General features: G+C 39.0%; 1 protein-coding gene across 1 annotated transcript in view; it reads left to right on the top strand.

Moving 5' to 3' along the window:
* The window catches only part of PAPPA (pappalysin 1), a 283,134-nt gene that overhangs the window by 116,033 nt on the left and 142,003 nt on the right, over nt 1-25,098 (top strand). The window contains exons 8-9 of the mRNA XM_020990609.2: nt 20,090-20,218; nt 23,791-23,882. Of these exons, the coding sequence (XP_020846268.1) occupies nt 20,090-20,218; nt 23,791-23,882 (221 nt within the window). The remainder of the gene's footprint in view (nt 1-20,089; nt 20,219-23,790; nt 23,883-25,098) is intronic.

The raw sequence follows: 25,098 nt of genomic DNA, 5'->3' as shown, positions 1-25,098 counted from the left end.
GACGCTGGAGGGAGAAACTCCCATGGTCACCATTTGGAAGCTTCAAGGAGTCAGATTTTGATTTTCTGTGAGGGAGGCAGGAAGTGGAGGAAGAAATCCAGACCTTTTTCCCCTTGAAAGAGGGGCTCTCAGAAACGCAGAGAACACTGTCAGAGGGGAGAGATGAAGGGGGAATGAGTGAGTCTTCATACACAGAGAACACAACCAAAATCTTTGAAGAGGCAAGGGGAAGAGAGGGGAGGGAAGAAAATAAGCATTTATAAAGCACCTACTATATGCCAAGCATTCTGCTAAGTGCTTTTAACAAGTATTATCCCATTTGATCCTCAAGGAAACCCTGTGGGCTAGGTAGGTGCCATTATCATCTCCATTTTGTAGTTGGAGTAACCAAGACAAACCAAGTTTAAGTGACTTGTCCAGGGTCACATAGTAAGTGTCTGAGGTTGAATTTGAACCTAAGCCTTCCTGATTCCAGGTCTGCTGCTCTTTCTACTATACCACTAGCTGCTTCAGAAAGGGAGTGGGAAAATTCCCCTTACTTTCCTCAGAAGTAGGTACGCAAATATACCTAGGAAAATTATCACCCATAACAGCCATCATCTCCAAAGTCAAATACAACAGTGAGGATCTTCCTGCTTCTTTCCCGAAGCTAATATCTTGCCGTCTTTATGGACCTTCTATTTACTTATTTATATTCACATCATCTTCCCCACTAGAATATAAGCTCCTGGATGGCAGAGACTTTTTATTTTACTTGCTCTGTATCCCCAATGCTTAACACTATTATATGTAGTATATGCTTAATAATTGCTTTTTGACTGATTGAAAAGTACTAATAGGATCTATGTGTATGAGAGTTTAGGAGAGTTTAGGATCACATGGTCTACCATTGCCTTTAATTTCATTTTTAAATAAGATTTGTTGATGCTTCCTTCTGTTTTTATTTTATATGCATTTCTAAATATATGCTTTCCTAGTCAGATAGCTTTACCTTGTAACAAAGATTTTAAAAAGAAAAAAAAAATGTTCTGCAAAACCAAGCAATACATTGACTGTGTCTGATATTATATACAGCATTTCACACCCATAGTCCTCCACCTCTCCAATGAAGGGGATGGAGTTCAGATCTAATTGTTGAACAATTAATACTCTTTTCAAATGTCCTAAGTGACAGATACCATTTTTGATTCTTCAGCCCCTGGGAATTTCAGGGAAAAATATGATACTTGTCCAACACTGAACTCATCCTCTTTCTCCCAGAGCTAGCCATTCCCTCTAGCTTCTCTATATGTGTTAATTTCACCATCATTTCTCCAGTTACCTAGGCTCATAGCCTTGAGATCATCTTTCACTCTTCTCTTTCCCTCACTTCTAATACCCAATTATTTGTCAACTTTTGTCATTTGTCTCATATGAGTAACTATTAGAGTTAAGATGCCTGGTTTAATCTGGGATTTTCAAAGCCTGTTCTTTCTCTGCAGCTTAATGTGCAAATCTGGACAAGTAATTTAACCTTGGTTCACCTCTCTGGGCCTCATTTTCCTTAATGAGCAGATTGGTCTGTTATAATCTTTACTACAATAAGTCCCTCCCTGTTCTAAATCCTAAGATACTTGTTTGTGCCCCTACAACGGGTCTCACATTTTTCCTTTTTTCTCATCACAACTACTCTTTTTTCAAGCATAGCCCTCTTCTTGCTTAGACTATTGCTAATAGCCTCATAACTGATCTTCTTGCCTTAAGTCTGTTAAACTATTTACCCTTGAATGCATCCTGCCCACCATTCATACTGCTGCCCAATTCATGTTCTTAATGTGTTCCTCTGATTAAATAATTGTTTGAGCCTAAAGCCTCCATAGCCTCTCAGTACCTACTAGATCAAGCCATCAAACACCTTCTAAGTTCCAGTCACTATATTAGACATCAAGATATACACACACACACATACACATCCATGTATATTTACAAAGGCATGAATACATTGTGTGTGTGTGTGTGTGTGTGTGTGTGTGTGTGTATACACACACACACACACATACACGTATATATACATTTACACATATATGTATACACAGTGCATTGTAACATGCGTAGATGTGCATATATGAATACAGGTATGTGTACACACATATATGTATAGTGTGTGGATGTGTGGGTGTGGGTGGATGTGTGTAGATGTGAGTGTATGAGTGTACTCATCATCCTGTGCTATGAAGGCCTAGCACAATCTGCTGTCAACCTATCTTTTCAGCTTCCTCTCATCCTATTATACATTCCAATTAAACCGAACTAATTTTCATTACCTGATCTTTTCCTACTCTCTTCTGTTTCCTTGCCATTATTCATACCTTACCCCTTGCCTGAAACTGATTCCCTCTTCCCTGCCTTTTCCATTTATTGATATCCATTTAGGCTATCTGCTCTTGAAGGTTTCCTTGACTTACTCTAGCAAAAATAATTATTTCCTATTTAAATTTCTCATAGCACTCTGCCTGGATTTCTCTTTTGTATTTTTCTTTCTGCCTTGTATGCTAGTATGTTGGTTCTTGTTTTTTTGTTTTACAGCTATGTGTGTTCGTTTTGTTATTCTTTCTGCCATTTGATTATAATTTCCTTGATAGCAGTCTGTGCCAGCTATCTTTTTGTTCCTGGAGCTGAGGACAAGGCCTTATACATAGTATTTGTTAAATGAATGAATGAATGAATGAATGAATGAATGAATGAATGAAAAAATGAATAGATATCCCTGGGGAGCCTGATTTGCCCATGGACTCCAGGGGAGAATTATGCAATGAGTTACATAATATGCACATCTCATTCACTCACAATCTCTTTTAATAAAGAGATGAAATCTAAATCTGAGAAGTACAAACAACTTTGCCAAACCTCTAGGAACAGTCAGCAGCTAAACTAGGATTAGAACTCATCTCTTCCTGACTCTAGTGGTGAACTCAGACCACCAGACTATGCATCAGCTCCTGTGACCTACCCACATGCCTCTGGAACAAATGGATGCCTCCCTGCCCTGTTACGCAGCCAGTTCCCTGTGGCTCTGGCTGAAGAGTCAAGGAGGGGAACTTTTGTTTCCCTGGTTAACTATATCACACTTTTGCACTGAGGGGAATGATTTTTGTTTGTTTGTTTTGCCTGGGGGTGGCCCACAGAAACATAGATCCTTACGTAGTCCTGGAAATTAAAGTCCTTGGATGTATCAGAGCCAAAGAACATCCCTGTACTTGTAGAAGTTCCATAGTCCAGAGGCCACACAATCAGTGAACTGATTTTCCTTCTAGGAGCAGTTCTTTTTTCTAGTTCAATAACTGTGTTTCTCTCCCATCTAGCCTTCTGACCCCTCCCCACTGCCACCATGGCATGTGAGCTTTCTTAGAGAAAAGGCACTGGCTCTCCTCTCCCCTTAGACAAGAAAAGAGGTCATGTCTAAGACCTCATTTCCCCAGTCTAGTAATGAAGCTCTCATCATCATAGAATCCTAGAATCTTGGGGTTGGAAGGGATCCCAAGGTGGGGAAGGTCACCTCATCCAACCCTCACTGTCCTGACTGACTCCTCTGGAAATGTCCTGCCTAGCTAATATCCCACTTAAACTATAGGAGCCAGAATTAAACATAAAATCACACCATCACAGAATACATTTATGTACTCTATTCAATTATAAAAATAGTATTTTCAACAACTGGAGGGACCCTTGATATAAGGAACTCTCTCCACCAACCCATTATTATTTTAGTGGAATAATTCTTAGGAAATTGCCTGAGGCACCTAGCTGCACAGTTGGAGAGAGCCCTGGGCTTACAGTTAGGAAAACCTGAGTTCAAATCTTGCCTCAGAGACCCTGGCAAGTCACGTGATCGCTGTTTGCCTCGGTTTCCTCAATTATAAAATATCAATAACATCTATCTCTCAGTACCGTTGTGAGCATCAAATAAGATATTTGTAAAAAGCACTTAGAATAGTGGCTGCCACATAGTAGGCATGATATAAATGTTTATTCCCTTTCCCTTCCTTTTTTTCCCCTGGGGCACAAAGAGTTTAAGTGAATTTCCTAGAGCTCCGCAGCTAGTAAGTGTCAGTGACAATATTTGAACCTGAATCTTCCTCATGCCAAATCCAGCATTTTTCTGCTATGCCATGTTGCCCCTCTTTTGCGGAAACTAGTGCAGCTGTTTCTGTAGACTTGTTCTTTTGTATTCATTTATTTACTTTTTTTATTTGGAAAGTTCTGTTTCCACATTTAATACACATTTGCTTTTTTGAGTGGTCTAGACTGTACAGGTTTTTATAGATCTTCTCTTTATCTTGCTGGGTACCATTGCTTTGTTTCTCTAACTGGTGACAACAGATTCAGAATTTCAGAATTAGGAGATGTTTCAGAAGTTGTATAGTCCAGAGGTATCAAACTCACAGACCTCAGGCAGCAGATGACCTACAAAACTCATAGGTAAAAACTCCCAAGTATGGCCAAACCAGATTAAAATGTAATCAGGAAATGCTTAACAAAAGAAATGAAAATATACTAAAACAGAGATAATGTTAATTTGTGGTTTTCTAAGTCAATATCCAGCCTGCTTGAGTTTGATACAACTGATCTAGTCCAACTTGAACAGGAATCCTTTCCATGTCTCTGATAAGTAGTCATCTAGCCTATGCGTGAAGAATTCCAGTGAGGAAGAACCCACCATCTTCCAATACTTCTACCTTTGAAATGTTCTAAATGATAGGACTTATACCCTTTCTATAGAGTTGAACTATTCTCTACAGCTTTTATCCATGGTTCTAGTTGTAATCCTTTAGGAAAAAACCAAGAAAGTCTTATCCCACAGCACACTTCAGGAGAAATCAAGTAGTGGACTTGAAAGCCAAACTTCACTCCTTCCAAGAAACAACATAGTGATGAAAATGAGGGAGAAAGGTAAACTATTATTCTTTTTAAAAAATTCACCAAGATTATAAGGAGGTTGCCTTGAGGAAGTCTAAACATTTCAGAACCAGTGTAGTTTCCAGTAACATGTTGCTGATATCCATGATTTGAGCTGGATCCATTCCTGAGTGCCTCTCCCCCCCTCCCCATCCCTCTCCCCCACATCTATCCAATAAAATCACTACTGATTTCTGAAATACTGCCAGACCCAAGAATGGATGTTATACATCATAAGTGATAGCTGATATTCTTAGAGCCAGAATTAATGCCATGTTGACCAGACACAAAATATTGTTAAGTCAATTTCACTTTATTTCTAGAAGCTGGGCAACCTCATCTCTTCCTCCCCCTTGTCTGTTTCAGGCCAAGTACCTCTCATGATGAAATATGATTTTCAGGAACATTAGGAAGAGCAAAAGGGATCAGTTAAACTAATATATTTCCCAAACCACTACCTATGGCAAAAGTTATTAATATCCTTAAAGGGTGAAGGATTATCTTTTGTGATATTAAAGAAAAATACTCAGCCCCTTTATCCATCTATGCATGGGTCAGTCTGTTACTCCTTGAGTTTAAAATATAGAATTCTCTCTAAAGGAAACTTAATGATCATCAGTTCCCTCATCAATCAAATAAGGAGCATTAGATTAGATGATCTCTAAAGTCCTATCCATCTCTGATTATGTATGACTATATTTAGTACCATTCCATCATTTGACAGATGAAGAAACTGAGGCTGAGAGAGGTGATATGACCTACTCAAAGTCACACAGACAATTGCCTAGGATCAGTGCCAGGAACAAATTCTAAGTGTCCTAACTCCTTGTCTTCTGTGTTTTCAGCGGCAAACACAGAATCAATCAAGCTATCTCTCAACAAAGTTCCCAAACGTGGCTCCATGGTAGATCCTGCTGCAAGATTATTATTCAGTCTAAAAGGATCCTTAGATTTTCCTTTCACTTATTATCTCTTTTAAAATATTATTTATATCTTGTTTTTATATCACCTTTATTTCCAAATATATCCTCAGATTTTCACTTCAGAAATCATCACAAAGACAAAATATCCTGAACGTTTCTGACTCTGCTTGTTCCTCTTTACCACTAGGAAGAGGAAGAATGGAAAGGGAAGGGAGGGGAAAGGAGGGGAAGAAGATAGAAAGAAGGAAAGAAGGAGGGAGGAAGGAAGGGAGGGAGGGAGGAAGGGAGGGAGGGAGGGAGAAAGGAAGGGAGGGAGGGAGGAAGGGAGGAAGGAAGGAAGGAAGGGAGGAAGGAAGGAAGGAAGGAAGGAAGGAAGGAAGGAAGGAAGGAAGGAAGGAAGGAAGGAAGGAAGGAAGGAGAGAGGAAAGAAGGAAAGGACTTGAAAGGGATTAGAAGAAAGGAAACGAGAAGTCAGAAGAGGAGACATAAGATGAGCTTAAGTTTTGCTAAACCATAGTGTATGGGAAGAGAAATAATGTATAGTAAGGGAAAGTTTTATCGGTATAAATTGAGCTATTTATATCTCACCTTGTTTACCTGTAGTTTGGTAAAGTGGACTTGACTTTGGCTCTTACCCTCTCTCTCTACTTTCTGTATGAGTCTGTCTGTTTGAATGAATTAATAAATGGACCAAGTGCAAAATATCAATAGAACCATTACATATTGGATAACAGTAAATGAAATCCATTTATAATCAGTTTTGAAAGGAGTAGTCATAGGATTGAAAGCTGAAAATTATATTAGAGCTATCACGGAATATAGCCTTCTCCTTCTACAGTTGAGGGAAATGAGTCTCAGAGAAGTTAGGGGACTTTTCCAAGGACACACAGGTCAATAGCAGTGTCATGAAAAAACTGGTACATAAAATCACTTTCTTTTGCTCTTCACATTGGGAAGGGTCTCCATGGGACTTTCAGAATTTTACAATATGTAATGAAACAGTAAAATCAACAGGCTGCAGGGAAAAACAAATATGACAGAGGATTTTATATTTTTCCTCTGAAGAGACACTCTAGGGTTATACAAATATGAGGTATTATCATTATTATGACTACTCCATTTTTTTTTAAATTGCGTTTGTTCTTTGTAGCAGATACACCTAAAAGCATACACACTCAACTTTTTCCTTTGTACCTCCACACAGACAAACAGATACAGAAGGACAGGTGTGTGTGCACACACTCACATACACACACACACACACACACACACACACATAATCCAAGACATTCTAACTTTTGTCAGGCAGCTAGGTAGTTAGAGCACCAACCCTGAAGTCAGGAGGACCTGAGTTCAAATCTGGTGTCAGACCAAACACTTGACACTTACTAGCTTTGTGACCCTGGGCAAGTCACTTAACCCCAATTGCCTTAAAAAAATCTATTCTAACTTTTGTACTACTTGAGCCTCAGTTACAGAATTACTCATTAAAAGTACAAGACAGAGGTTAGTAGAATTGAGAAAAAAGATACCTACTACAGCATATTGGAAACAAGACAGGAGATATAGGGTCTAGTTTTGGCTCTGTCATCAACTGTTTCTGTGAATTTGAACAAAGTTACTTCCTTCCTTGAGTCTTTTTTTCCTCATCTGTAAAATGAGGGTCTTCATGGAGTAGATGATACTTTTTCAGCCATAGCATTCTGCTATGACATTTTCTAGGCTTCCTTCAAGGCTCAGTGCAAAGCCAACCTTCTCCAGGTGGCTTTTCTCTATCTCCTCAGCTCCTAATATTTCCCCGTTTTGGATTACCTTCATCTACTATATTTTTATCTTATACGTATCTAGTTATTTACATGTTACCTTCCCCACTAGAATGTCAGCTTCTTGAGAGCAGGGACTATTTTTATCTTTCCTTCATATGTCTTAGAACAGTGCCTGGCACACACATAAGTGCTGAATTAATGATTATTGATTGACTGACTGATTCTCTGTTTTAAGCTATGGCACAGGCTCTCCATGGACTGAGTTTCATACTTAAGCAACACATAGAAAGAATGATTTATGTCTTGAGAAACATTATAAAGCAGGTGTCTGAGCCTGTCCAATTAGCCAGAGGTCAGAACAACTCTAACAAAATCTTTAAGGCAAGCTGAAATTTAGAAGGCATTAATTTTCCTTGGTTACTGTAAAACCTAATCCAAGACAACCTTTTAGAATCTGTGGTAGCTTAATATGCACTGAGCCCTTAACATAACTTTGCATAGATTGTGTGTTAGAATCAGGTTTTGAGCTCAGGTCTGTTGAATCCAAGTCCAGTGTTCTTTTAACAATATTGTACTACCCCTAACCTAGCTCTGTTATAAAGTGGTTCCACAGCGATGGTCTTGTAAAGACAGCTTTATAGTGAATTTCCAAAGCTCTGCAGGTATGGATGTGAGCAGCTGATTTTTTTTCCCCTTTCACTGATTCTCAAAGTGTGGTCCAGGGTTCACTGCTGTCCTGAAAGGGTCCTCCAGGTGGTCTGTAGTCTAATCTCCTGAAGTACAATATCTACAGCATGACAAGGTTTATACTCTGGTTTCTAGCCTGAATTAATAATTTACATGTGGTCTTTCATAAATGCCAGGCATCTTCTCATTGATGTTTCATCCAAAGCAATACCAGCCTTCTTGTTCATTCTGGCAAGGATTTTTCTGTTGCTGTGTTTCCCTTTATAATAGGAAGTAGTAGAGAGCAGGGGTAGTCGGCCAATGGGGTGTTTTTGCTCAAGTCCAAATATCCTCTAAATTGAGAAATTTGAAAGTCACCTCTCTAAAGCAAAGCCAAACTATTCTAAAGCCAAGTTAATTATGCACCAAAGCCCATCTCAGAAAAGTTTCAAGCAGAAAGAATTCCCAAAGTGTCTGTACTTCCTATGAGCTAGGCAGCCCCTCATCAATCAGTCAGCTGCGGTTGTGGTTTGTCCTTCATTCTTGAAGAGGACCATGAGATCAGAGAGATGATGATATGACTTGCAATTGATTTTGATTTGAGTGAGGAAGGACTGGGCAAAGTCATCACCCTCACTTTCTCCTCCAATGCCATTCAGGTCCAGTGGCCAGATATTGATCAGGATGTCTAGAGATGACCCAGGATGTAGTGGGAGACCTTGACCCTTTTAAGCTAAGGCCTTTTCAGGTTCTCACTTTGAGTGAGGCAATGTCCTTTCAGTGAATAAGCCCCTTTAAGGAGTTGAAGATGGCTTTGGAGGAGGAAGTGAGTCTGGTGACTTTGCACAGCCCTCCCTCACTCAAATAAAAGTCAAATGCACGTCAGGTCCTCTCTCTCTCTCCTCTCCTCTCCTCTCCTCTCCTCTCTCTCCTCTCCTCTCCTCTCCTCTCCTCTCCTCTCCTCTCCTCTCCTCTCCTCTCCTCTCCTCCAGGGTGTTCTGCCCAAAGGAAGGTAAATTTTGATGGCCAAAAGGTACTTAGTTAACTTGGGGTTTACTGACTAGATTTCTTTCTCAAAGACCAAACCTTAAGCCCAATTCACTCTGGAGCTCATAGATAGGACAACAATAGGTCCCTGCCCTGCCCAAGCACCACTTAATGGCTATTTTTTAGGCCCTCCTGTCTCAGAGTGAATGCAAATAATAACTATTTCTCTTTCGGCCAGCAGGGTCTTCCCCTTCCAGTTTTTTTTTTTAGTTATAAGGGGCCATCTCTTGACTCACTTCTTAGTCAGTAAACATTTCTGAAAGTGCCTAGTTTGTGCCACGTGGTGATAGACACCGTGATCCCCCAATAAACTTCAAACAGTCCTGTCAAGGAGGTGCTTCCATTTGGGAGACATTACCTATCTACCTTACAAGGTAGATGTGAAGTTACAAGGAGTACGCCTTAGAAATCATAAAGTGTTAGTTCCATAAATGTAAGCCATTCTTGCTTGGGGTATTTTTATCCTCTCACTATCCTGGAGATCTCTTGTTTCTATAAGTGAACTCAGAGAGATCTGTCATTAGCAGCATCGAGGCAGTTGTAGGAGAAAGTGCACAGGAAATGAGGGATCCCATTTGGCAGGGCCTAAAGCCTCATGTGACTTTCCTCAACCCTTCTTTTCAAAACAAACTGAACCTTTCAGGTTCAAGTTCTTGCTCCTCTCATCAGGAACGTGACTTCCTGCTTCTAAGAAGTAAGGCTTACAAAAGGGCTCATAAGACTTCTTGGACATCAAATAGCTCTTACAAAACAGCATTTTGATGAGTTAAGTGTAAATGAATCAGAAACATACGGATTAAATTTTCTTAAAGAGCACATGGGTTTAAGAATTAAGGGGAAACGTACTTCCCTGCCTGTACTCTGGGTTTCACCGAACCCAAAACATTAGCAGGGGGGAGAAAAATAAAAACAACCCCCAAACACTTTTAGATGTGTTGCCAAATTTTAAAAACGCTCTTGGGCTCGCCCTCTGCCAGTAATAAAAATCTCTGGCCACCCAGAACAGCTACAATCAGGAATAAGAGGATTGTTTCCCTGACTGGCCAGCAATCACCAACAACTGTGTTAAGTTAGTGTCTCTCCATGACAGGTTGTCACTGTTCTCCTGAACTAGGCTGTTGGCCCCTTCTTGGACTTGATTTTCACACTACTTCACTTGTTTACCATGAACTATATCTGGTGTTTTGGCTCCCAGAGTCCTTGGTAATGGGTCAGTCCGTGCTCTGTAATCAGGAGAAGTGTCCATCATGAGGGGAATGTTTGGAGAAGCTGTCACACATCTATTCCAGTTGTATTCAGGAAAAACAAGAGTTCCTTGTCGGGTTTTTTTTTCATCTTTAATGTTATCCAGGTGGAGTTTCCTTAACCTGTAAATGATCTCCCTTCAGATCTTTTCCTGACACAAATGCCCTTCTAAACCTTAGGGCCACTATTTGCATGTCTTATAATTCATAACTACAAATACAGACCCTTTATAATTTTCACGTTGTTCCATTGTTTTACACTCTCCCCACCCCTACCCATATCTTATTTCATTTCACCGAGAAAGGAGAAAATTATTTCAATTGGTGGTAAAAGATGATTAAAACAGAATAACAAAGGCCTTGGCTGCAAACTGTTTGTTTTATTAAATTTGCTACTGTGTTTTAAATTGGTACCAGGGCAAATCTTTGGACAATTATATTAAGGCCTGCTGGAGTTAATCAGGCACATATATATGTCCGCTACTTTCAAAGCATGGACCCTCATAGGAAGTGAGGAGAGGGAGTGGACAAGAAGGAAAGGACAAGTCTCATGTTACCTGTCAGAGACTAAGCTGTGTTCCACTGCCAACATGAGGGGGTACAGATGCCCAACTCCTGTAGACGTCTCATTTTTCCTTCCATTCCATCTAGTTCATGGGTTGGATCTCCCTGTGGTCTGCAGAAGAAATAACAGAACATGATGTTGCAAGACAAAGGCCGATTTGCACAAACAAAGATTTCTTCTTGGCAAGAGAATTCAAAGATCACAGCTTTGCCTTAATAATTGGAACACCCAAAGTGAAACAGATTGGAGGCTTCTGACTGATGACTTGAATTTTGGTTGAGAGAAGGCCAGCATAGAGACAGGCAGGCTATGGTCTCCAACTGTTATAGGCTGGTTATGTTCTATGTCAATACACTACCTCCTATACACTGGGATCCTAGAATTTGATAGCTGAGAGGGAGCTTAGTATATTACATCTGCAAGGTACCTCAGTACATAGACTATGGAAATAGACCATAGAATGTTAGCATTACAAATATAAAGACCTTTAGGTTTCATCTTAATTGCCTCATGTTATAGTAGAGGGAAAAAAAATTAAAACCCAGAGAGCAGAAATGACATTCGGTGACAGCACTTGGGACTGAGGTCTCCTGGACATCTCATCCAATGTTCCTACCCCTATATTACCTCCATATTACTTCACAGGGAAGAAGAAGAACAAATGTGAACATTACACTGTGTACAGGTTATGGTCAAGGGAAATGAAACAGCTTGTACAGGGTCATACATAGAGTTAATGGCAGAGTGAGGCCAGGAATCCAAGTCTGCTGGCTCACCCTTTGGATGTGCTTTCCCATATAGGACAGATGCCTCACCAAATCTTCTTTCCCAAATGCTAATCAAAAAAGTGATGCTTTAGTTCAATAGGGTCCTTAATTCAAGGGGGGGAAAATGCCTATAGCCATGAATCTTAGTTCTAGTACCAGCTTAGTCTATGACCTTAGACAAGGTATTTCTTCTCTCTGTTCTTCAATTTCCTCATCTGTAAAATGAGAAAAGTTGTACTACAGAATCTCTAAGATCCTTTTTGGCCCTAATACTCTAAAATTCTATAAATGACTATAGCAGAATTATAGGACCATTCTCAATGAATTAACAGTTATCCGAACTGAATGAACAGCAAGGAAAATCAAGTTGTCCTTTGTGAATTCAGAGTAATACAGAAAGGATGGAAATTTTAAAGAAAGAGACTGGATGAGGAGGTTATATGAAGGAAACAAAGTGTGTAGAATTTCAATTCATGTTAAATGTCTAGAAACTTTCTTTCAAGAAGATTAAGCAGTGGAACATCTGATGAGAGAAGGCTAATTGCCAGGAAATCAGAGGAACACAATTTTTAACATAGAAGAAACCTTAGTGTCCATCTCTTTCAAATCCTTACTAGAAGCATGACTCAATATTAAACATTCTTGCCAAGTGCTCATTCAGACTCTTCTTAGATACTTTTCATGACAGGGAACTCACTTCTTCCATAAACAGCCCATGTTGTTGTTAAATAGTTCCAATGATTAGGAAGTTCTGATATTGAACTGACATCTGCCTCCTTAAAATTCCACTCATTGGTTGTAGTCCAGTCCTCTAAACCTATAAAGAATGAGTCTAATCCCTTTTCCACATGAGAGACCTATGATCAAAAGACAATGATCATCCCCACCCTCCCAAATCTTCCCTGTGCTAAGCTAAGCAATCCCACTTCCTTCAACTGTCCCTTATATTCTATGGGCTGAAGTTGTCTCAGCACACAGGTTGCCTTCATTGGGATATACTTCAGTTTTTCATTGTTTCTCCTAAAATTTCATAATTTAGTAAAGTCATATTTTTTTTCAGAATTCATGAAACCAGAAAGCTCAAATAACTGGATGATTTTTTCCCCTCGTGCAATCACTCTGATGCAAAATATTACCTAAATAAATAGGATAATATGAAGAATTTCTCTCAAAAGGTTCCTTTCTAGGATATATACATATATATACACACATATATGTCATAGGGTTGACTCAATCTGCTATACACTTTATACCTATATTCCTGTGCATTGATAACTGGTAATATTAAAGGTGATACTGAAGTCCTTTGAGATCCTGAAAATGTCTTTAGAATGAATTATTAAAGAGCTTTTAGAATGTTCATTTCTGAGCACTACCAACTTTATCCTGTAGACAGCAGAGGGCCTTTTCTAATCGTTGTAGGCCAGGAGCAATATAATGAAAATGGTACTTGAGGAAGACTAACCTGGCATCCACCTACGATGGATTTTAGGAAGGGAGACCAGTTAGAAGGCTTTTGTGAGAGACAAGTCAGGCAGATTTTCAAAGTTGGGGTCTGGGAATTCTTGGGAGTCTCCAAGAACTTTTTAGGAAGTCTGCAATTTTCATAATGATATCATGAAATCTGGTAAATTTCAACAGATATAACAACAACAACAACAACAATTGGCATTTATATAAAGCTTTAAGTTTGCAAAGCACTTTACAAAGATCTCATTTTATCCTTACAACAATGCTGGGAAATAGATGCTATTATTATCTCCATTTTAGAGATGAGGAAAATGAGGCAGACGGAAGTTAAGTGACTCACCCAGAGTCATACAGCTAGTAACTATCTGAAGGTAGAATTTGAACTCAGGTCTTCCTGACTCCAGATCCAACACTTTATCCACTGCACCACCTAGTTGCCTCTCTATATAGAACAAAAGCTATAAATAAAGGTTCTGTGGGAGGTCCTCAAGAATTTTGAGAATATAAAGTGGTTTTGAGACCAAAAAGTTTGAGAATTTTGTATTAGGGTAATGGCAATGAGAATGGAAAGGAGGGGATAGACAAGAGAGATTATAAAGGAAGGATGAATAGGACCTGGTTACAGACTCTGTGGGGGGGTTGGTGAGGGAAGTAAAGGAAATGAGGAATCATAGTAGCAGCATAAATCATTCCAGATGGCTTTGGGAACAGCTGAAAGGAACAGCTTGACACATAACATCCTTCTTTTCGATGAACCATGAAATAGGTCCTAACCACTGGTAGGGGCTTTAAAGATCTTCTCGACCTCCTTCTAAGAACTGAATTCTTAGTCCTGGTTCTTGGGGGTGGGGAAGCCTATGTTTTATGTGCTGTTTTTGTGACTAACTTTGATGTTGATTTAGACAAGTATGATTTGGACCCCTTTACTTATTTATTTTTTTCTATGAGAATTCTTGGAACCTCAATTGGCAGAACTGGATTGTCTATTCAACAATTCAAGGATTTATTGAGTGCATATTTTGTGTCTACTTTACACTTCAGGGCTTTTGTGAACATTCATATACATATATGTACAACTTCAGGATTTCAAAAAAAAATTGTTATTGTGGGCACTCAACCAATTCAAATTACAACCCCTCTATTGCTTGGGAGACAGCTTCATGAATTTTTGTGGCCAAAAAGTTCATCACCATGTGGTGATCCAGTCTAATCTAATCTAATAAGCATTTATTAAGTGCCCACTACATGCAGCTAGACTCTCTTCTAGATGTTGGGGATATAAAGGGGGAAAAAAAAGCCATCCCTTCAATCCAAAGAATTTACATTCTCCCAAGGGGATACTACATGTAAACAGATAAACATATACAAATGATCATCTGAACCTCCCAGATTATAGTGAAGCTAGTTATTGCACAATGTTGGATGATGCCTGACATCAATCAATCAACAATCATCAATCAGCAAGGATTTATTAAGCACTTACTATGTGCTGGGCATTGTGCTAAGCCATAGAAATAGAAACAAAAAGCAAAAAAACCAGTTTCTGCCTTCAAGGAGCTTAAATTCTAATGGGGAAATGACCAACATATGCATAAATGAATATCACGTAAATGAAAGATAATGTTACAGAGGAAGATATTAGCACCTGAGGGGACTGGGCAAGGCCTCCTATAAAAGGTGGCATTTGATACAAGTGTTGAAGGAAGCTAGGTGGCTCAGTGGATAGAGTGCAGGGCCTGAAGTCAGGAAGATTCATCCTCCTCATTTCAAATCTGGCCTTTGACAGTTTCTAGCTATGTGTCCTTGGGCAAGTCACTTAACTCTGTTTCCCTTAATTTCCTCATCTGTAAAATAAGCTGGAGATGGAAATAGAAAACCACTCCACTCTCTTGGCCAAGAAAATCCCAAATGGAGTCACGAAGAGTCAGACACAACTGGAAGACAGTCAAACAAAAATGAGACCAATGCCAGTTCACCTTGTGTGAGGGAAAGCATAGGCAGAAAACCCATCTCTTCCAGAAAGGATGTTTTCTCCACTTGAGTCCTTTTACGCCCTTGAAAAACCAAATCATTGTTGCAATGAGAAGCGAGAGACTGATTCGGCCTCTGCACCTGCTATCTCGTTGGGCTTATCCAAACAGCCCCAGATCTGAGGGCAGCTGAAATAACAGATGAGTCCAAGAAGTTGAGTTTTTTGACGTCTTTCTTTTGTTTACGAAATCCCCCCCCCCATGATGGAATTCGGCAGGAATTCTCTTCATTATCTTTTTTGCAATTTTCCCATGCCATTGAAAGTTTTTTTTCTTTTTAATGGAAAAATGACAGAAAAATAACACCTTTTTGTAATTGGCTAGAGGGGAAGTATAGGGATAGGGTGAGGTGGTGGCCTGGTTACAGAAAATTGGTGAGTTAATTCTCTAACGAGCCAATTCCTTATAGATTTTGTCAATTCACTGCTGTGTTCTTAAGCACAGTTTAAGAGATATTTATTAGGTACCTACTTGTACAAGGGCAGCTAGATAACACAGTGCACAGAGCGCTAGGCCTGGAATCAGGAAGACTCATTTTTGTGAGTTCAAATCTTGCCTCAGACACTCACTAGTTTTGTGACCCTGGGCAAGTCACTTAACTTTGCCTCAGTTTATTCATCTGTAAAATGAGCTGGAGAAGGAAATGGCAAACTGTTCCAGTATCTTTGCCAAGAAAATTCCAAATGGGGTCATGAAAAGTTGGACATGACTTGAAAAGACTGAAAACAACAATAGTACATACAAAGTCTTAGATTGGTGCAGGTAATATAAAGATAAATATGAGTGGGCCTCTTTTTCAATCCAATGGTAAATGTAAAATGCTTCCAGCAGCACATGTAAGAGGTAGGATGCAATACAGTAAAAAGAATTCTCAACAGAATCCCCTGAAACTCTAGCAGTCAAAAACATATTTTCTTTCTTGAGGGACCCTTTTAACATATTCCAGTTGATGTCATCTATTTCCTGAATTCCTTTCATTATGATCAGCATGAAAGGAAAAGGACACTACTGCCATGCATCCTTTTGGGCTATCTTGGTTAGTTTCTTGACAGGACAGGATCTGGTCAACACACTGACAAAAAGATTAGTCTATCTTACTAGAAACACACCATTCACTCGTCCTCTGGTCAATCGCAAAGAGTTCCAAAAATGGCCTGAGATTCATTACAACAAAGGGGGGACTTAGAATGGCCAAAAACCAAAACAAAGCCAAAAAATAAAAAGTAAACCTTTCAATTTCTATTTGCTTTAGAAAACTAGATCAAAATGTTTAAAGAAAAAAATAAAAACAAAGCTTTAAAATGGAAGTGGGGAGAGGACCCTGGTTCACATTTCTAAGTGACAAGAAAGAGAAGGTGGAAAAAGTATCTACCTTCCCTCATCTTCATTAAATAATTAATTAAGTTCAGTACATGAAAGCCCCAAGAGCTCATGGAATTAGCCCTTTACACGAGTCAAGACAATCCACCATCTGGCCCCTACCTGCCTTTCCAACTTCAGCGGTCTTGATTCATTTTGCAACATACCCTTCCTGCCAGTCAGTTTGGTCTGTTTTTGGTTCCTGAAAAACACGATGTGGTTTTCTGCCTTTTTAACTTTTTGCTCAGATTGTTCCTTCTGCCTTCACTCCATTATCTCCCCTAATAGTACTTTCTGATGCTAAGATCTTCCTTATCCTTCAAGTGCCAAATGATTTCTATGTCATTTCTTCCATATAGTCTCCTTGCATCACCCTAGGAAGACATAAACTCTCCCTCTTCTGGACTGCACTCACTTTTTACCAGTGCTATGACTATCACATACTGCCTTATCTTGTATTGAGTATTAAAATCATAAAGCCTTAGAAATGAAGTTAAAGGCAAGGTAGCATAGTAGACAGCGTTAACAGTCTTAGGCTCCAGAAGAGCTGGGTTTAGTGCCTATCTCTACCATACATTAGTCATAACACCCTGGACTAGTTCCCTTATCTCTCAGTAACCTCAATATCCCAGAAAATGAACTCTCCAAGAATATAAGTTGTAGAACACTTGCCCATATTCTTTAGTAGAGAGAGTTTCCTCACTATGAGTTCCCTACATCTATAGTCTGGATACTCCCTGCTTGACACAGTGGATAGAGTGCTGGGCCTAGAGTCTAGAGGACCTGAGTTCAAATCTGGATTCAGACACTTCCTAGCTGTGATCCTGAGCAAGTCACTTAATCTTGTTTGCCTCAGTTTCCTCATCTGTAAAATGAGCTGGAGAAGGAAATGGCAAACTACTCCAGTATCTTTGTCAAGAAAACCTCAAATGAGCTCATGAAGAGTCAGGCATGACTGAAATTACTGAGCAACAGCAACACCCTCCTGCCTCCCCCACAGAAAGAGCTTGAGTCCTTAGAGATTTGCCAAGTATACTTTCTTATTCTACGCGTGCGGAATCTGAGGTACCAAGTGTTTTGCCTAAGATAATGCAACAAGTCAGCATCAGATTTGGGATTAGAATCCAAGTCTCCTGACTATCAATGTATTGCTATGTTCCCATGCCACGTGATTGGGGTCTTATTTCAGTTTTAGAATGTAGCTTTCTTGGGAACTGGAGCTTGATATTATTTTTCTCTCTGTCCCGAAGTGTCTAGCACAGGGCCTTGATTGTAGTAGGTCTTCAGCAAGATAATACAATTTTAGCCAAATCTTAAAGTTCTTGGGAGCAGGAGCTAGCTATTACTCTAATTAGATGACTCAGTTTCAAATCCTGATTCTGCTACTTTCTTCCTGTGTGACCATAAGCAAATCACTTCCCTTCTCTGACACTCGGTGTCCTCTAGTTTTTCAAAGTTTTTCAAAGCACTTTAAAAATGCTATTTCATCTTATCCTTATTATGGTTTGTCGTTTGTTCTTGAAGAGGACTATGACATCAGTGAGATGATGACATGACCTGCAATTGACTTTGATTTGAGTTAAGGAAGGTGTGCAAAGTCACCAGCCTCCCTTTCTCCTCCAGAGCCATCTGGGTCCAGTGGCCAGATATCAGTCAGGTTGCCTGGAGATGACCCAGGATGCAGTAGGAGACCTTGGCCCTTTTAAGCTAAGGTCTTTTCAGGTACTCAGTTCGAGTGAGGCAATGCCCATTCAGTGAATAAGCCTCTTTAAGAAGTGAGTCCTCTCCTCCCCTCCTCTCTTTTCCTCTCCTCTCTGTGTTCTGCCAAAAGGAAGATAAACTTTGATGGCCAAAAGCTACCTAGTTAACTTGGGATTTACTGGCTAGATTTCTTTCTCAAACACCAAGCCTTAAACCCGATTCACTCTGGAGCTCATGGATTGGACAACAATAGGTTCCTGCCTGAGCACCACTTAATGGTTATTTTTTGGACTCTCCTGGCTGTTTCTCTTTTGGCCAGCAGCTCTGAGGGTCTTCCCCTCCCAGTTTGATTTTTTTTTTTGGTTAAAAGAACCATTCCTTAGCTCACTTCTTAAAGAGGCCTATTCACTGAATGGGCATTGCCTCACTTAAAGTGAGAACCTAAAAAGACCTTAGTTTAAAAGGGCCAAGGTCTCCCATTACATCCTGGGTCATCTCCAGGCATCCTAATTGATATCTGGCCACTAGACCGAGATGGCTCTGGAGGAGAAAGTGAGGCTGGTGACTTTGCACAGCCATCCCTCACTCAAATCAAAGTCAAATGCAAGTCAGTTCATCATCTCCCTGATGTCATGGTCCTCTTTGAGAATGAAGGACAAACCACAACCTGTGAGTAGTCTAAGCTACTGAGGATTCAGCTGGCTAGTTCCAGTTGGGCAACTCGGCTCATCCTTATAACATCCTTTGGAGACAGAGTAATAGTATTATCACCATTTTACAGATGGGGAAATTAAAGTTGACAGAGGTTAAGTGACTTGTCCAGGGTCACAGAGCTAATAAACACCTGTGGCAGGATTTACACTCAGATTTTCCTGGCTCCATATATAGCTTTCTGGCCATTGCACTACTCAGGTGCTTCTGCAAAAATAAGATGGTTTGGACTAGTTGACATCCAACTTTAAATACTATGATTTTATGTTTAATACTTCTTATTCTTTAAAATGATTTAATATAAACCTAACCTTAAACTTCAAACAAACCAATTAAACTTTATTTAACTATTTACATGTTAAATAAATGAATTTCAATATGCAAATGTCCATAACATCAAGTTATCTTTCTTTGTTTTTATGTCAAAGTATATGACAATTTCAGTAATATTTGCAGGATACTTTTGCCAAATTCATTAAAAAAATTTCTACTGATTTACAATTCTGCCATCATGCACTAACGTTTCTGTTTATAACTTTCTCACATTATCTTTATAATTTTTAAGAATTTTTTTTCCATTTTGGTTCATGTGAGTTGGTAGTTCAAAGTTCTTTTGTTTTGCATTTCTTTGGTTATTAGTCAGGTTGAATAGTTTTTCAAATGATTATTTATGATTTATATTTCCTCATTTGTAGATTATGTGCTCATCTTCTTGGACATTGTGGTTGGGTTTTGCCTTGAACTTTTTTTAATCAATTCCTTGTAAAGTATCCCTGAAATCTGCTGATAAGTGAATTGAATCATCATCTAAATTGTAAGGGAAAAACAAGAGCAACTCTGGTTGAATCCAGTCTGACCTCCCTTTTCTTCCCTGTGTCTCTAATCTCCTTCTTTATTCTTCCCAGTGACCTGAACCATAGCAGTACATATAAGTACCAAATTGTCGCCATTTCTGGTACAGAGGAGAGTGAGCCTTCACCCACAGCTACATATATACATGGAAGTGGTTACTGTGGAGATGGAATCATACAGAAGTAAGTAGAATAGTGCATCTTGTGTAAAGAAATGATGCTTCTGTGAACTCATGTGCTGTCTGGACTTTAGATCTTTTTCTTTCTGGTGGAAAAACTGAATGGAATTTATTGATGGCCCTGAAAATTCATAATGTAAGATCATTCTAACTTATAGGAGAGGCAACATGGTACCATGCAAAGGACTCTGGATGTCAAGCCAGAAAACTTGGTTCTAACCCCAGCCCTATCATATATTTACACTTCACCATCATGGGCCTCATTTATTTTTTCATCTGAAAAATGAGAGGTTTGGACAAGATGAACCTCTGAGGTTCCTCTCAACCCTTCTCCACTATTGAAGAGGAATTCTTATCACAGTAAATGAGTCAATACAGATCTTGAGCAATTCTGATGGATTTTAAGTCAAAGAATGAGAGTTCAAATCCATTTTCTGCCATTTACTACCAGCATGGATGGATCATTTGGGTAACTTATAGTCTAAAACAGTTATTTTGAACATTGAGATGTTAATTATCTTTCCCATGGTCACATAACTTCTAGGTCAGTGGTTTCAAACTCAGATCAAAATGGGGGCCACTAGACCCTCATTAATTAATTAATTAATTAATTATTGATGCTTATTATATTCTTATATATTTTATTAACTATTTCACCAATACATTTTAATTTCATTAGGTCTGTACTCAGGAGTATTGTGGGCTGCATATTTGACACCTTAGTTTTAAGTCATAAGATTATAGGTTTAGAGGTGAAAGAGATCTTAGAGGATATTGACTCCCCCCCCCATTTCATAGGTGAAAAAATTGAGGCACAGAGAAGGAAAATGACCTGTCCAGGGACCCATAGCTAGTTTCTGATGCAGAATTTGAACTCATATCTTCCTGACACCAAATGTAGTACTTTAGCTAATGTCATGCTATCTATTATGTATACATTGATATCTAGAATTATAGCTGTATCTGTAGCAAACCAGTAAATTGATTTTTTATGCTAACTAGTAGACACACAAACCCATCCCATGTTATTATATCTTGTTTAAGTCAATAGGTCTGAAGTAACTCATGAGGATCATCTACCTGGTACAATGATTTTACTTAGTGGAGGGAATATATACTCTAGCAGATTCAGTTGTTCATGAAATATGAATGTATTTCAGAGATAGAACACATACCTTGTGTGTAAATTGGAGATGAGCAGTAGACCTGCACATTAGGCTTCGAGAAGCTAGCCCACAACAAAAACAAGACAAAACTTTCACTATGAGCTCCACAAAGTAGATAATGACACCAAAATAATCCCTACTTGGCTAACATAATATGTGTTAAACACAGTGATCCAAGAACAGTTTGAAACACAAGTCTGGGTTCATGTCTAACTAGCTTTTCAACCCATAGTAGACAGAGTGGAAAGACCTAGCCAAAACATTCCATAAAGAAAGACTGTGAGAGCTATTTATAAAAGAGAGGAGAGCAATACTAATTTCCCCAGTTACTTCCAGGGTTAATTGGAACCATCGACCTGCTGCTCAGATACCTCTACAGAATGAGGAGTATTTACTAGTATGAACTATGGAGTAAGAGACAACTTCTGTAGTTACTACCATGCTATGAGGGGTCCCAGCTGACTGGTACAGAGTATGAAGTAGGTCTCATAGGAAATTATTCAAACAATTGATGGGAATTCCATCTTGACAAAGGATCAGCAGTCTTTAAGACATATGCCAGTTACCTAGTCTTCCAATTACCTCTTCTTTCTCTATCTTCCTTGGCCAATTCAGAAAACATTGATCCTGTTCTCTCTGACTTGGAACTTAAAAAAAAAAAAGCCCTAGGTATTTCATAATAATCATAGTGTGGTCTGTAAGGTTCTATTCTGCTCAAAACTGCCATGAATCTCATCATAGAAACAACAGTAACATAAGGCCTCTGGATTCTACCAGTCAGAAAAATGCTGGAACTAATTGGGAATACAGCACTTTTATGGAAAATGAGGTAGAAATCTAAAAAAGAGAAACTGATGGATTCACTTAAGGAGGAAAGGAAAAAGTTTAGGGGCAAAAGCCCACAATACCATTATGTCAGAGTTCCATAAACAAGATGGAAGCAAAGGAGGGTGGCAAATTCATTGACATCAATCATCTAGTCTAACCCACTCATTTTCCTGAGAAGGAAAACTAAGAGGTGACTTACCTAATGTCACATAGCTATTTATTAAATACTTAAAATATGTAAGAAGTCACTGAAGGAAAGCAGAGAGGCCTCTAACTGAACTTAGGATTTTGTTGGATAAAACCACCAGGTACAGATCTTGAGAGGTGTAGAGAAAAAAGGAAACTCAAGAGAAATAGGAAGTATGAACGTAAATTGAATTAAATTTAATTGGAGCTATGAATTAGTCTAGTCATTCTGGAGATTCATTTGGAATTATGTCCCCAAAGTTACCAAACTTTTTGTGCCCTTTGACCCAGTGATACTACTACTAGGTCTATACATGGAAGAGATCAAAGAAAGAGGAAAAAGTCATTTGTTATATTTATACAATTTTATATCTTTAATAAGATATTTCTAGTAGCTCTTTTTGTAGTGATAAAGAAATGGAAACTAAGGGAGTGCTCATTAATTGGGGATGGATGAACAAATCATAGTATATGAATGTAATGCAATATTGTTGTGCTGTAAAAAATGAACATGCACTTATTAACCACTTATTATGTAAGTTTTATATAAGTCACTATGCTAGGAGCTGAGGCTTCAAAAACAAAGAGGAAATAGTGTCCATCCTCAAGGAACTTATATTCTCCTTGGTCATTTGTAATTTGGAAAACTTTGGAATGATTAAAAATAGTCAGAAATGGTGGGCTGAATGGTAATGCATTCCAATTTTTGGTCAAATTCCTTGGAGATAACTACAAGAACCAAAGTTGACTGAAAAGAGTACTTACAGTACTTACAGTATCTGTAATCAAGGCCCAGGGTTCAAGTCCCCCCTCTGACCACTACTACATCCATGACCCTGGACAAGTCACTTCCATTTTTCACATCTGTAAAGTGAGGAGTTAGCCTAGATGGCTCTAGAGGTCCCTTCCAGCTCCAGAACTATGATATTATGACTCCAATCTAGTAGGGGAAATAAAAACACTAAGACCCTTAGAGGCAGATGGGTATGTATGTTTATGTATATTCATATATATATATATATATATATATATGTATATTCATATATATATATATATGTACATGTACATATGTATGTATGTGTGTGTGTGTATACATACATACATATTTAAATAATTTATTTATATACTATATTAAGTCTTGGAACTAGGAATAGCACAAGGTATCTTAATTTCCAGTTCAGTGTGATTAGACAGTGTGTTATGCTGGACCTAGAATTGGATTTATTGTCTGAATACCTATATTTGAATTGCAGTGCACTGTAACTTTGGCCAGGTCAGTATACTTGTACTGACTGTGTTTTCCTTATCTGCAAAATGAGAGAATTAAACTATGTACTCTTATGTCTATCAAGCTGCTTCTGTTAGACCAATTCCTCTTTTATATCTTCATCTACAGACACATAGGAGAAGAGTGTGATGATATGAATAAGATCAATGGTGATGGCTGCTCTCTTTTCTGTCGAAAGGAACTGTACTTCAATTGCATTGGTAAGTCAAGTCGTCAGAGGCTTGCTGGAGGGGACTTTGGGTAGCCCCAGACCTTCTCCTGGCTTCTGCTGATACCCTGTGACAGTAGCTGTAACATTTGCAATGATCCAGTAGCTCTATTTGCAAAGCAAATACCCCATTTCTACCTTTTTAGTGATTCTAATAGGAAATTGGTTTTCCTCAGCATTTGTCCCTTCACTGAGATCTTGCTGTTGGTTTAGCTTGGTCCAGGGTGGGGGTGGGGTTTGGAGGGAGAACAAACCCTGGATGGAAGTTGGACTGGCTACAGATGAGGTCACATCTCCTTTGAGATGCAAACCAATAACTAAAGATCAAAGTTCCAACAACCCTTTGAAAGAGGTGAAAACTAATCTGAGGTGTTTTTTTTTTCTTCTCCTGCTTGATTAGCAAATGTAACATTCTCAGTTTCCTCATCTATAAAATGAGGGTGTTGAGTTAGATGATCTCTAAGGTATGCCTCTCCCCCACCTCTCTTTTATGATTCTATGAGCTGTAATCAAACAGCTAGTAAATATTTGGCTGTTTGAGGTTTGAGGAAGTCCCCTGACTTCAAGTCCAGTACTCTACTAAGCCATATGATCTCATATCTTGGTGGAGGCCTCACTTAACTTTAGTGATATCTCAAAGAAAAGCTAATGTTTTCACTTACTTTCAGAATACTTTTCAGACTACTTTGGGGCTCAGAAAATGTGAGTTTCAACTTCTCAAGGGTCCTAAAACCATTTTCCAGTAACCCACAAACTAGGAGGCCGTATTTACATATATAGTGGAATGGGAAGTAGGTGACCTCAATCTTAGCTGTGTCTCTGCCACTAACTTGATGTGTGATCTTAGTCAAGTCACTCTCACCTTTCTGTGCCTCAGTACCCATCAACATCAGCAAAATGAGGGGGCTAAAATATATAATGCATAATTCTTCACAGGATAATGTGATTTTATTGTTAGAAACTGGAGGCAGCTAGGTGGCACAGTGGATAGAGCACTGACCCTGGAGTCAGGAGGACCTGAGTTCAAATGTGGCCTCAGACACATAACACTTACTAGCTGTGTGACCGTGGGCAAGTCACTTAACTCCATTGCCTAGTCAAAAAGAAAAGGAAAAAAAAAACTGCCCCATTCTGAATGATTTCTAAGGTGCCATGCAGCCTACCTCACAGACTCTCTCTTCTCAGTTTTTCCAATTAAGTCGCTCTGT

This window comes from Phascolarctos cinereus, unplaced genomic scaffold (assembly GCF_003287225.1).
Source record: "Phascolarctos cinereus isolate Bilbo 61053 unplaced genomic scaffold, phaCin_HiC Scaffold_2;HRSCAF=192, whole genome shotgun sequence".
NCBI classification, from domain to species: Eukaryota; Metazoa; Chordata; class Mammalia; order Diprotodontia; family Phascolarctidae; genus Phascolarctos; species Phascolarctos cinereus.
The sequence above is the reverse complement of the archived record's forward strand: the minus strand, read 5'-3'. Positions and strand labels throughout refer to the sequence as shown.